The sequence below is a fragment of the Nipponia nippon genome, unplaced genomic scaffold, assembly GCF_047370975.1.
Source record: "Nipponia nippon isolate SJK-2023a ecotype South Korea unplaced genomic scaffold, ASM4737097v1 scaffold_5, whole genome shotgun sequence".
NCBI lineage: Eukaryota > Metazoa > Chordata > Aves > Pelecaniformes > Threskiornithidae > Nipponia > Nipponia nippon.
Window position 1 is genome coordinate 8791598 of NW_028262369.1, and position 14135 is coordinate 8805732.

The 14135-nt window shown below is 45.3% G+C and overlaps 1 protein-coding gene across 3 annotated transcripts in view; it reads left to right on the forward strand.

Moving 5' to 3' along the window:
- Positions 1 to 2686: 2686 nt before the first annotated feature.
- Positions 2687 to 14135, forward strand: part of XYLT1 (xylosyltransferase 1) — a 210506-nt gene continuing 199057 nt past the window's right edge. For 2 of the 3 annotated variants that reach the window (XM_087733195.1, XM_087733194.1), the window contains exon 1: positions 2687 to 2975. In XM_087733195.1, coding sequence (XP_087589321.1) covers positions 2745 to 2975 — 231 coding nt within the window. In that variant the 5' untranslated portion in view covers positions 2687 to 2744. The remainder of the gene's footprint in view (positions 2976 to 14135) is intronic. The other variant, XM_087733196.1, reaches the window with a different exon arrangement.

Genomic DNA, 14135 nt, shown 5'->3' on the forward strand with positions numbered 1-14135 from the left:
TATATGTCCTCCATATGCACAACGCTTCGCTAAAATGATTAGGGGTGGTACGTTGTTCCTGCTAGTGATAGAAGGAAAAGAAAGAAAAGAATTTGCCACTTCAGGGGAGAAGCCCAAACCTCAGGAAGGTACCTCTGCCGCTACTGCAGATTAGTCATAAAACACTGCTCATGCTCGTGGCCTATTTTCAATCTTTTCTATTCCTAAGATGCATTCCTTAGGTGTTATGATTTTTTTAAATCATAAGAATATACACAAATTTGCTAATTGTTCTGGATTCTTCACAGATTTTCTTTTGAGTATATTAGAGATACCTATCCTTAGACAAATCAGTTCATTCCCAGATACACCTTTTTCCCCTTTACTCTGATAACATATATCTCAAATCTAAATTTTGATATGATAGGGACATGACTGTTTTTAAGAAAAATTCAAATCTTCACTCTGAAATAACTTAGTCTTTCACTGATTACAGAATGTGCTTCTAAACCGCCTATGAGTCAGCCTGTGAGTTGGAGTTCAGATAAGCCTGTAGTGTTTGTTCACCAGATGGACCGTAAGCTCTTCAAAGCAGAGGAAATGATATTGCTTATTAACATCACTCTAAATTTCACTTATTTCTTTGTACAAAGTCTGGTTACTTGATTCAATTTTAGCCTATGTCTACACTGTAAGGAGGAGAAAATTAATTTTTGTAACAGGATAGGTAAATCTAGCAAAGTAGATCAGAGTAAAAATTTTACTGGAACGGAACATGGTTCTTTTTTTACATCGTTCTAAGTAGCCGAGATTGATACCCACCTCCTCTCAAACACACCCAGGCTGAATTTGCATACCTATGCAGAGGTAAAAAAATGTGAATCAGCACAGGAAAAACTAATTAGTTAAATTATCCTTCTTTCTTCTATTTGGCTGTTTTCTTTAGCAACAGAAGAACAAAAAACAGAATAAAAATAAACTGTTTTGAGCAGTTAGCGGTCATTGGTCATAGCACAGTTTTAAAAACGAATGCCATACCTACTGCACTCTCCTTTCCAGATTTTACATAATCTCTATAAATACAGGGAAAGGAGGATGTTGTCAGAGAGGAAGCCTGCCCCTCTCCCCGCTCTGCTTTTTCACTCAGTGCCTCACTTCACTCACTCAGAAGTGTCTCATGCTGAGGCTCCCACCCATACACAGGGCTGACTTTACACTGAAGACTCAGATCTTTATGGCCTATAAATTATTGTGGTTTGGATACAAATCTTCTCTCCAGACGTGCTTTCAGTAGGACACACCTGAGAATGAGCATCCACTGTCCTTATCAGAAGATACTATTTTTTACCTTTGGATTTGGTTTGTAAAGTGGAATTAGGCTTACAAAAAGAGGCACTGTGCAGGCAGATTAAAAACACTCCGTACTTCACTACTATAATCGGATAACGAGATCTTTCAGATTAGAAAGCCAATACCAGTATGGGAGGAAAAGGCAACTGAAGCCATCCATTACATACACTTTTTTAGACACTGGGCATTTAATTACAGTCACCTCGCGCTTATGCCTGGCGCTTGCAAACTTTGCAGGGCTGTGGAGGTGTTGCACCTTGCTCCTGTTCTCATTCCACTGAGGCCAAATGCTGCCAGTGACCCTTTTGCTTAAAAAAAAAAAAAAAAAAAAAAATCTCAGTCTTGGGGGATTTGGACCATTTTTGCCTGTGAAATGGTTTGTGCCATCGTCATACACAGGGATGGCTGTTTGTCAGATGGGGGGAAACGACAGTGTCTTTAAAGGCGTACCTATGCTGCAAGCAGTCAAACCACTTGGCCGTTGGCAAGGCCCACACAGACCGAAGGCCCCACAGACTGAACGTCGCGCTCGGGTCTACTTTGAGCAGAGCTGGAGCCTTTCAAAAGTACAGGTTGGTCAGTAGCTACATGGCAGGGAAATTAATGAGCATACGCACAGTTCTTGATAAGCTGTGGAAAGCTGATGACTTACTGACAAAATTTTCTTTCGTTAAGGAGTGTGAGCTGCGCCCATTTTTAATGCGACCAGCCGAAACAAAAAAGCCCCATCTGAAACGGTTGCAGCTCAGTTCGGCGCGAACTGACTCTAAGTCGGTTAAGAAAAAATAATAATAGAAAAAGGGCCGAATACCAGCCTTCCCAGGGGAATCGTCTGCCGGGCGGGAGCGGGAGAAGGCGGCAACCGGGCGGGAGGCGGCACCTGGCGGGCGGGAAAGCCTGCGGCTTTCCCGCCCGCCAGGTGCCGCCTCCCGCCTCCCGCCCGTCGCCTCGCACCCGTCTCCTCACGCCCGCTTCCCGCCCGCCGGCGCGCAGCAGCTTCCCCTCAGAAGATGGCAGTCGCCGGCCGCCCCGGCGCCGGCCGCCTCTTCTCCCGCCCGCCGTGAGGCGCGGAGCCGCCCCGCCCCGGCCCCTTCCCCTCACGCACGGCCGGGGCTCGCCCGCGCGCCCGCCGGCAGCAGCAGCAGCAGCAGCAGCAGCCCCCGCTGCCGCTCCTCCTCCTTCCTCTTCCTCCGCCAACCCCACCCCTCGCTCCGGGCTGGCCCGGCCGCCGCGCCGCCAGGGCTCCCCGCCGGCTTCCCCCATCCCCACGCGCTGCGCACACCTCCTCCGCCCTCCTTCCTTCCCTCCCTCCTTCCCCACCTCCGCCCTCCTCCTGCTGACGTCTGGCTCTGCCCGGCTGAAAACTCCGTGCCGCGGCGGATGCGGCGGCTCTCGGGAGCGCGGCAGCAGCGAAGATGGTGGCCGCTCCGTGCGCCCGGCGGCTGGCGCGGCGCTCCCGCTCGGCGCTGGTGGCGGCGCTCACCGTGCTGCTCCTGCAGACCCTCCTCGTCTGGAATTTCACCTCCCTCGACGCCGGCGAGGAGCAGCGCGGCGGCGCCGCCGGCCGCGAGAAGCGAGACCGCGGCGGAGACCAGCGGGCGCACCCGCAGCGCCGCGGACCCGCCGCCCCGCACGGCAAGGCGATGGTAGGTGCGGGAGGGGCAGCGGCTGCGCCCCTGTCTCGGGGCGTTGCTCCGCGCTCCTGCGGAGGGGCTGCCCGGGAGGCGCGGGGAAGTTGGGGCGAGCGAGGCGCGGTCGCCCGGGGCTCGCGTCCCCCCGCCCCGCCTGGGCGCCTCCCGCCGCCCCGCAGGTGCCGCGGTGCGGGTCCGGTCCCGCCGCCCGGGCTCCCGCCCGCTGCCGGGGTCGTGGCTGCCGGCACGGCCGACGGCGGAGGGGGCCGTGCGGCGGGAGCGCCCGGGGCCGCGGCCGCAACGCCAGCAAACGCATGGGTAGGATCCTCTCGCTCCCCGGTGCCCCTTGGGCCCCGCCGGCCTCTGCAGCGGGCGCTTCGGCATCCCCGAACTTCGCTGGAGAGCCGCCCGCCCGATACGCTCCTAAGGGTTTATTTTACTGCTACTTTATTTTTTCCACCTGAAAACCGCACAGGCGCTGTTCTTTATTGCACAGCTCTATCAGGCCCAGTAGGTGACAGGCAATGAAATCTAATGCAATCATTTTATTAACCGCTGAAAACTCAAGGATGCCGAAACTGTGCCCTCTCGCCCTATCTCTTACCATTTTCTTTTGCAAACTCCCCAGTTTTCATTTAAGTGACTCGGGCCTGGAACTGCAAGGGGTTGCAAAGCTGGCCCTATTGCCAGTTGCATTTCTGAATTTTCTAATAGGCACGTGAAAAAGCAAATTAACAGTGTTCTTGGTCAGTTAACGCAAACCTCAGAAATACGTGTTGATGTGTACCATCAGTATGTAGTAGTCTTCAGCTCGAGAGGAGCTTCCTTTGGTTTTCATTTAATTGTTTTAGCAGTAGGCTTATGTTAAATAAGTGTTGCCTCTTAAAGTATGCATGCATATTTTTGTTTGTTTCTGTATGTCTGTTTACATCTTGAGAGAGAAAGTGAGGGCTTGGGGCTCAGAGATGACTTATCCTCTTAAATGACTGTGGGTGTTTCGGCCGCAGAAAGGCTGCAGAGAACCGTGCCCCGAGCACACGAGTGCTCTGTCACTAACGTTTGGGACAACTTTTCTGAAAGGTAGTACTCACCCATCCAGTGTGTGCAGATCCTGCTGTGCTTTATAGATGTGAAAATTAAAATTCTTGCTTACTGAGTTCAATTTTTGTCTCTACATGTAATCTTATCTTGGTACTTGCTGTGTTCATAAATGTAACTATTCAGGCTCCGCTGTTTTTCCTCCAGCAGTCTGCTTTCTGCCTCTGTTCCTATCTGTATAGTCTTTTATTCTTTTGTCTTTCATTCTTCTTCAGCTTTTTTCCTTCTTGGCCTCTCTGGTGTGGGTTATTGAAGATCGGTGGGTGCTGGTACCCGGGCAGGCGGGGGGCCGGGAGGGGGCAGGCTGCGTCCGGGGCTCCAGCCCCGCTCCCCAGCTCATCAGGCTTTCTAGGAAATAATCCTCTTCTGTGGGCTCCCGGGCAGCGTCGGAACGAGTACCGTTAGCAGTTGTCCTACAAACGTCCTGGCACGGCGTCCGGTTTGCGCCCAGTGCGTTGGAACAAACGCCGAGTTTGGGGCCGAGAGCTAATTGTTTCTGTGCTGGCAAGACGCAGACGTAGAATATGATTATTTTGATGCTGGCAGTTATGAATCACGCCTTTGTGCATACAGATTTGATCAAAGACCTAAAGATGGAGCACTGGGGTTCTGAATAGAAAACATGTTTTAAAACACATGCTGAGTGTACCTATTTTTCCCTCGTTATCTAAATGGCTATATGGATCACACTGGGCTGTCCCACAATGTCTGACATTGGTATTAAAAAAAACCCGCAACGCTCAAGAGAAGTGACAGCGTGCTTGACAACGTGCTTTGTCAAGAGATGATTTGGCAATACTTCTTCCAGATGACTTTGTGGTACTTGTGGCTTTGCTTAACCTACACACTGGGAAGTGGCCACCATCCTTAAAATTTCTTTGTCAGAGTACAAAACCCCACGCTTAAGCATCCGTCTGTTGATTAAAATGTGTGCTTGGTGGAAAAGTGATAGGGAAATTGGATTTGTGCAGATTTCTGCCTTAACAACCTGACAGCTTGCTTAAACTGGTAGGTGAAGTTCCCAGGCACTCCCAACATGCAAATGTTGATCTGTCTAACCCTACCTATGCTGCCTGTCTCTGAGGCAGGCCCAGTTTTGATTTCAGGCTCAATTCATGAGGAAAATCTCTGTTTAATGGAATTACATGATATAGAATCGTTGTGAAAGAAGATTTGTTTTTTCTGTTGCTTTGTTTCCACATCACAATACAATTTGTGTAATGCCCAAGCGAAGTTGTTATCCTTCTCAATCCAAGTTTCCTGTAGTTTCTGTATGTCAAATTGTTTTGCAACAGTTGGAGAAGCTGGCTGGTGTGAATACAGTAGTCCCATTATATCCAAATTACTTTGGGTTAAGCGCGTCTGAGAGACCCTGCAAGGATTTTTCAAAGATTTCTCAGTCTTGCATTTTAACAAAAAAGAGTATTAATTGTGATGTGTCTTTGGTCTGTTAATGGAGTGGTGTGTTTAATGCATCTTTTGGGAGTATTTTCTTGAAAGGCTGCTAGATGTTTGTCTGTGATGTAGTATCTGATGGCTTTTTTACTCTGAAGAGAGCCTTCAACACACGGATGCCCTAATCACTGCCTTTACAAGAGCCTTTATACTAAGTAAAGTTACACAAATTAGATCTGGGACGCTTTGCAGAAGATAGCGCTTCTCAAACCTCTGTCTGAGAGTTGCCATGTGGAGTTACAGTGTGTCATGGTTTAACCCCAGCCAGCAACTGAGCACCGCACAGCCGCTCGCTCGCTCCCCGCCGGTAGGATGTGGGAGAGAATCAGAAGGGCAAAGGTGAGAAAACTCGTGGGTTGAGATAAAGGCAGTTTAATAGGTAAAGCAAAAACTGTGCCCACAAGCAAAGCAAAACAAGGAATTCCTTCACTCCTTCCCATCGGCAGGCAGTTGTACAGCCATCCTCAGGAAAGCAGGGCTCCATGACGCCTAATGGTTACTTGGGAAGACAAACGCCATCACTCCAAATGACCGCCCTTCCTTCTTCTTGCCCCAGCTTTATAGGCTGAGCATAATATGGTCTGGAATATCACCTTGGTCAGTTGGGGTCAGCTGTCCCAGCTGTGTCCCCTCCCAGCTTCTTGTGCCCCCCCAGCCTCCTTGCTGGTGGGGTGGGGTGAGGAGCAGAAAAGGCCTTGACTCTGTGTGAGCACTGCTCAGCAGTAACAAAAACATCCCTGAATGATCAACACTGTTGTCAGCACAAATCCAAAACATAGCCCCATACAAGCTACTATGGAAAAAGTTGACTCTATCCCAGTCAACACCAGCACACAGTGTTTTTATTTATCTTATTTTTTCCTTTGTCTCTGACCTATGTAAAAGACTAAAATGGTGGTACATATTTTATTTTACTGAGCTGGACATAAGTTGTGTGAGGATTTGGTAATTTGTGTCTGTGGGAAAAGAAACACAATCCTTTGAACCAGGTGTTTAAGAGGTATTTAGACTTTTATTAAATGCTGTCAGATATGTGTAATAAGCAATTTCATTTGGAAAATGAAATAACATCATGCCATAGTAAAAAATGTTGCCACTGTACCTGTGGATAATTGAATATGAATTGCCAACTTGTCAGGATTTTGAATTGAGCTATTTTGTAACTGAAAACATTTACTGTACTAGATCCCCTGGCTAGCTACATCTGGAGCTTTCATTATTCATAAGCCGTTTCCTGCAGTTGTTCCACATTTAATTAAACCAGGTTATAGCTATCTTTAAAGAAGTATGAATTGTATCAGTAGCGGTGACTTCAGTGGGTGCTTGCAACCATGTATGATTTTTGCAGCTGTTCAGCACCCTTTGCACAACCTTTATTCATTCAGCAAAACTCAAGTGTCGAAAGCAAGCAAGAATTAAGCTACCTTCTGAGAATGGGTTGATTTTTATGTAAGGGTGTTTATCTTTGAAAAGTAAGCAACGGCTTTTTGCGAAAATACCATAAGCATGCTGCTTCGTCTCAGGCTTTTTTAATGCAGCCTGCCAGTGATGATGGAAGGGGCTTGTTGGTGGATGTTGCATGTTGGGAGCTCAAAGGGAAGAAGAAGGAACGCAAATCCCTGCTTCAGGGCTGCTGGTGATGAGAGGGATGTGACAGCAGAGCAGCTGCCGTGGTCTTAGCTCACGCCCAGCATCGCACTGAGAGGCAGCTGAGCGTCGCAGTGATGCGCTCGCGTTACCCAGCTGTGGCCTCTGCCTTGGAAATAGGCATTGAAGGCAACGGATGTGGGTGCGCGATGCTCCTTCGTGCCCCGTGGCACTGTTGGGTTGTCATTACTGCCTGTTTCACCATGAAGCAAAAATGCCAGCGCATTGTTACTCTGTCAGTTGAGTGAAATACAGCTCTTGCCTGCTGGTGTGGGATCAAAGCATTTCTGTAGTCTGAAATTTTGTGTATTCATTTTAAAGAAATGGTGTGTTTCTTTCAGCATGAAGCTGTCAAAGGAACCAAATATAACTATTGATAGCTCAAAACGTTCAGAACAGTAAGATGAAAAGAGAAAGTGTTGTGTGTTTGGGGACAGTAAGCATTATCTGTTTTAACTCCAAGCAGAAGTTAAGGTAGGGAGGATAGTCCTGAGGATCACTAGTGCCTCTCCTTCTTATTTTCATTTCTTCAGTGGGAAATGTGGTATTTCTTCTTCTGGGAATGTGGAGAGTGAGGCTGGTTCCACTGTTCCTCCATGGGTTGGTCAGCTGAATGTGCTCAAGCAGGTTATATTTCTTCTTGCTTGTTCTCCCTGGCTCACTTATGTGATGCATGCTGAGCTCCACCAGGTTAAAGATGCAAGAAGCCAAAAGTTATTATAATGTGTGCATAAACCCTGTAATACTTGTTGGTTACTGAAACTAGGAAAGGAAAGGCATCCAGCTGCTACTCTACTCAACACTAGCAGTTATAAAAACTGATCAGTTGTAACCGAACGTAAAGTAGCAGCAACTCTGTAATGCTGGAGAAAACTAGGGGAAATCATACAGCAAAGAAAACCCAGGAAGCTTTACTCCGCTTTCTCTAAAGTCCATCCATCAAATATTTCCCCCTGCCTTTTCCAAATGCTTCCCCAAAGTAAGAACCGTGCAGAATTCACCTTGTGTATCAAGCAGAAGCTTGGTGTTTTTCCAGGTTTGGATATCAGAGTTTTCTTTTGAAGAGTATTTGCCCCTGTAATGTTTAGATTCTGCAGGTGGATCCCCAGTGCTGTTTTGCCAGAAACAAACACACAGCCTGAACCTACCTTCTGCCGAGCATCAGCGCGTTACCCATGCGGGAGGTACTTAACAAGCTAGTTTCTGCACGACCCGCAGGTTTCAGTATAGCACCTGCATTAAAGCATAGCTTTGCACTGGGGCAGTAGCAAGGTAGGCATCGAAGAAGAGAGCTTCTGCCTTGGGCAAGGAATTGGGCTACTGCTGGAAGGCTCAGGTAGTTGCTGGGAGTTCACTCTACAAAGTTGCACTTAAGCATGAAATTGTTTGTTAAGCTCCAGAAAACAAAAAAGCTTTCAAGAAAAAAAAATTACTTCACCCTAATTTATCCTTTTTGCTTAAATTGGTGAATGTATAGGTTCCATGTATTACGACACAACCAGATGCTACCTATTTAAACATCTTCCTAAGTAGCTTGTTGACGTAGACATGTGGACTCAGTCATTTCATCTCTGAACACAAGAAATGAGGGAAGAAAAAAGGTTTTCAGAAAAATTTCCAGACCTGAAAGCTGCAAGGGAGCTTAATGTGAGCTAATCGTTTACGTATTAAACTTCAGTCCAGTGTGAATCAAGCTCCGGAAACTGGGTCCTCACTTGTTTTAGTACACCTGCTGGTCTCCTTGAAAAAGCTTAGTTAAGGTACCTTAGGCTGCGAATAGAATTAACGGCATCGAGCTATTATGTGGCCAAAAATGATATATTTCTTAGAGAATGGGTCCATAGTACTGACTTGACCATTAAGTACAGTTCTGCTTGTTAACGGGAGCTTAATCACATTGTAGTACAGCTTTAATAACAATTGAAAAGGAGAATGGAGACAACTAATCATTTTGTAATGGGAAAGGGGGGAAACAATACATCTGCAGCTAGAGCTGCATAACGATTTTTACGAAGTCTTAGCACTTAACAAGGCACATGTTAATAAAACAAACAAATCTTTTTGGTAACGGAGAACTAATGTATGCATTATTTAAGAAGAGTATTAGAACCAGATTAGATTGATGGACTCCTGCAGCAGTAACCTCATTAAGCATCTTTTCTGTGGGGATGTGGGAAGGTATTATATGAAATGGATCTGTGTTAATTGGTTGTGCCATCGGAAGTCTTTTTCAGGCCACTGGTGTGTTTTTGTTGTGTTGGTTTTTTATTCTTTAATGTATGATGGGATTTTGCAGATGTTCCCTTTGAAATAGAAGCATTTTCATTTTTTAGCAAGAGAAGACCAGCTGTTGTACGGGAGACATGCAAATCCCATTTACTTCTTGTGAGCCATTGCAAAATGGGTACTTTTTGGTGTAAAAGGCCCTCATTACCTGCCACATCTCAGCTGTATTGAGAAATATTTTTTGAAATATTTTTTTCCTTCAGTATTGAAAATCCATGATATGTTATACAGCATCTTATTAGTGCTTGATGAAGGGACAGGAGTACAATGAAAGCATGGAGTGAACTTAATTTGTATGAACAGTCAAATTATATAACCCCAAGAATTAATTTTAATCAAATACTTCCTGATTTTTCTTTACAGTGTTAAAATTAGGTCTGGCACTTCACTGGAGCTCTTCCAGTGACTCTTTAAATGGGATACGATGTCCTGTATTTTTCTTCTACTTTAGGCTGATGGGGTGTCTGATTTGGGCCGATGCAGGAGCATCCCTGCATGGATACTCGCAGGGTGCATGAGCGCTGGCATGTTTAACGGCTTGTATTAGTGCAGTTTATGAGGAGTAGCACTTTCAAGTGTTGGAGTCTGATTTTTAGACTTGGGAACCTTAGTCCCTCTTCATTTTTTTAAGTAATGGTAGGCCTTTGACGCTCTGCCGCAGAGCACGCGTTGAACAGGACAGTGCTCTGTGGGAGCAGGGAAAGTTGGAGTCCTGGTTGCCTTCTCCCATCAGTAACCTCTTGACATGTGTAGCAAAGTGTTTAGAGCGACATAGCTAAAAGCGACATGTAGTTTTGTGGTTTTCAGTTATGGGCTGTCCAGGCTTAGTCCTCCTTGTTCGGATAATTGTGTGTTGTTTTGTTTTTTTCCTGCAGAGGAGCTGAGCCCTGGCAGGTTCCAACTTTATTTGTCCCTTTTACATTTGGTGCTGGTGATTAGGGCTCTCCCCTTTTGAGTACTTAAGCCTGGGCGGAATCTCACAAACACTGGGGTGCTAAATTCAGGCAGTCTAAGGCCTTCTAATGAATGGAGAGAAATGAGTGCCTCCAGAAGGCAATTCAGCTCGCTTGAGGTCTGAATCTCTGCAAAAGCCTGCTCGTCTGCGCCGGTGAGGGAGGGGGGCCATGGCAGTGATGCTCAGATACCTGCCGTGTCATCCATTCCTTCACATGCCAGATCTGGCATTTCTCTTCCCCAGTGCACAAAGTGTGCTTAATTTTAACTTCCTATCTTTCAGGGAAGTGGTGTGGGTTTGAAGTAATCAGTCCTTGTGAAACAGTTTGAGATCTTCAGCAAAGACTGGGACTGGCTTGTCAGCTGCCACGCGTTGGCATAGCTCCATTAAAGTCAGTACAGACCAGCTGAGGATTCTGGACCCACAAATGTAATTATTGTTGTAATAATAGCGTCAAACAAGTAATCATTATTTTTACTCTCTCTTTTCATTTCAAAATGAGAAAATGATTTCCTCTTGGATCAGTGAAAGTAATTTACATTATGCACAATAATGGTCTACATGGAAATATAATTATTATTCATTTGTACGGCACCATCTGGGCACTAGAAGCTTTACAGACACATGTGAGGAAAGGTCCCTGCCTTGAAGAGCTTACAGGCTGAATAGCAAGTATAGCTGCTAGCACTTATCAAGAGTCACCAGTGTAACTTTTGCAGTCTTACCATCAGGGACCTGTTCAGCTCAGGACTTCCACAAACTCTTCTTCTGTGATTTCCACTCACCTATCGGAATTTTTCTGTGAATGGCACTACACAGCCTAAGGGTAGGATGAGTCAAAGGATTGATTAGCATGGATGGATCAAGAAAGAAATCAGCAAGAGGCTAGTATTATAAATTGGCTGCCCAGCTGTTTTCAGGCAGGTAAAGGAGATTTCCAGGCTTTACTTGGAAGCAGAAAATGATCTCAATGCCTTCTGGACCTGTGCCTCCTATGGAGTTACTCCCAAGCTTTACATTACATACAGGACTGAATGCTTTACTGAGTTTGACGATGAACTAGAAGTGTGGAGGCCAGGCTTTCTGATCGTGTGGATATAGAAACTGAGCAACATGTAACGTTGCCTAAGCTTATATATGGTGTAACCTTGCTGAGTTCATCCTTTTATGTGAAATACCAAAAGGGTCAGTGCAGGACACTTAAATCATGTGACTTCTTATTTTTAGAGATGATTAGAGGATTCCTCCAAGGAATGAACTATTTATAGCATGTCTATAATTGGCTTCTTTTTTTTGTGGTAATAAAATTAAACTTCACAATAAATGAATATCAGTTTAGTAGAAAAAGTTAGCTAAAAAAGATTTCACACTAATGTGTGGTTGACTCTGAGGTCAGATCTTGAATGCTTCCGACATATATTTTGTTTTCAAGCTACTGCTCTATTGCTGTTCTGTTATATTATTAGAGAGTAAGTGGGATGCTTATTTAAAACAATTCCAGAAAGCTGAACGACACTGCAAACTTTAGTTTAACTTGGATTTGGTTGAATGAGTCATGGGCGCTCATTTTTACTTCATACTGCAGCCTTCGCTTGCCCTTCAGATGTACTTTTTGGTGCAGTTATGCTGGTGGAGTCTGAGTATTTTGCTTAGAGTTGATGCTATTTGCTGACTTTTCTTAATGGTGAGTTTTGGATTTCATGCTCTCTGAATTTCTGAGAGGTGTTTCATTTTGTTCTTAAAACTCAGCCTGTTTGTAGTTAGGTTTGTTCTTTGTAATTGTACTCTTTGATTCAGGACGACACATGGTTCAGTTAAAACGTCCTCTTTGAAAGCAAAAGCGATGGCGGTTGTGGCTGTATTGACTAAAGTGAAGTGAGTTCCCTGAAACTGTATCCAGCCTGTTGACCCTTACCTGGGAGATGAACAGACAAACCTGAAAAATGACATTTCCACGGCAAATTTTTGGTTCTTGAGAAACGTACAACCATGTGTCATAGAGGGAAGCCGAGTCCTTGTGTCACGGGTTCTGTCTGTAAACTTAGCAGGGTGACAACTGGCCACCCTTGAGGAAGAGCCACACAGCTGAGAGGGTCATTCGGTATCTTCTTAACTAGAGCAACTTTTTCCTCAATCTGGCAGTGTACCTGGAGCTGTAACTAGCTAAATGGCCATCTGCTAATGATGAAAATTTAAATTGGACTTCTGTGTAGAAATAGAGTGTTACCAGTGATCTGGATTGGGGTCATCCTGAACAAGCATGTGAAGAAAAAATAATCTGTTATCAAGCTAATATTACCTGGTAGAAAAAAATGCTCTTAGGAAAAACAGCAACTTGCTGCCTGTAGAGGTCCACATGTGGGTACCTGGAGATAAATCTAGGCACCTAATTCTATAGACTTAGATGTTTACAGGCTTGCTTATGCACTTAAAACCTTCTATGGATGCCTGACACAGATGTTTAAATATGTAAATATGGATTCAGGTGGCTACCTTAAGGCATCTAAGTTCAGCAACTTGGCCTATGGTATGTAAAACCTGAGCAAACAAGCAGAAGAGGAGTAAATGTAGTAAACAAAGCTGTTAGTGTGTATACACCAGGAGAATAATAATACTTTGCACAGCTACTGTGCCTCAAATTGCTTACGTTTTGGCATTCACTTGAATTGAGTTTAGTCACTCAGTTGCATAAATAGAAACTTGGAGGTGCTGTCTGCTAGCAGCGTACATGGAGCGGTACCTCAGCAATGAACTAGCTTTTTGGCAGTCTTACAAGAAAAGATGTGCAAGTCTTCAGCGCAATATTTTGATAAGTCATTGGTTCTTATTAAAATAATAATTATGGTGATAATTATAACTGTAGTTGGCTCTGACTGAGCTGCTGAGTAGGGGGTGGCGGGAGGAGGATTATGAAATATTCTCGTAAAACCGTCGGAATCCTGCTCTTTTAGCTCTGTGCACGCAGATGAGGACATTTGTGTCTGTATTTCTGGCATGTCATGTGCCAGGACATGGCAGCGCCCGTGTGCTGTGCGGCTCCCCGTCAGAGGGAGATGGAGATTCCCACACAGTCTGCCTTAAAGGCTGATCATCATCCCTGTGTTCGGTTTTCTAATAACAGAGATACGATCAAAATAGGTGATAGTACTTTACAGGAGTACAGTGATAAATTGGTGTAATAAGCTCATGGCTGTCTGGCTTTCTGTAGTTAGCACTGTGACGTTTGCTGTGTCTGCAACTTCATAGCAAGATTATGTCATCTTGTTCCCAAAAGCCCAGGTCAGGCCCTGATAATATTGAAACCAAAGGAAAGTTTCCATTAGCAGATAGCACTCTATCTACAATGACACTTTCCTGAGCCTTTCTAATCTAATTCAGTGTTAAACATTTACACTAGCCACGCTGCAACTGCATGACCTCCTGTGCTAAGTGACTACAAGTGATTAATGACTATTTATTAGAAAAAGATGGTCTCAAACCTGCTCATTTTCCAGACAGTGTAAACAGTGTTTTCCTCCCCTCGCCCCCAAGCCCCAGCTTGAAATATAGTATTTTTCTGTTTGGTTTCTTTAGAAGTTGATTTTTCTCACCCCTGGATACCTAAGAAAAAAGCAAGCAGCACTGGCCATTGCCCACCCCCCTTGTGTGAAGCTGCAGTGGGCATCTGGAGTGTGAGTTTTGGGATGCTTGCTCCCCTTGCTTAGGGCTTCAGCAAAATGCCTCATGAAATGGGT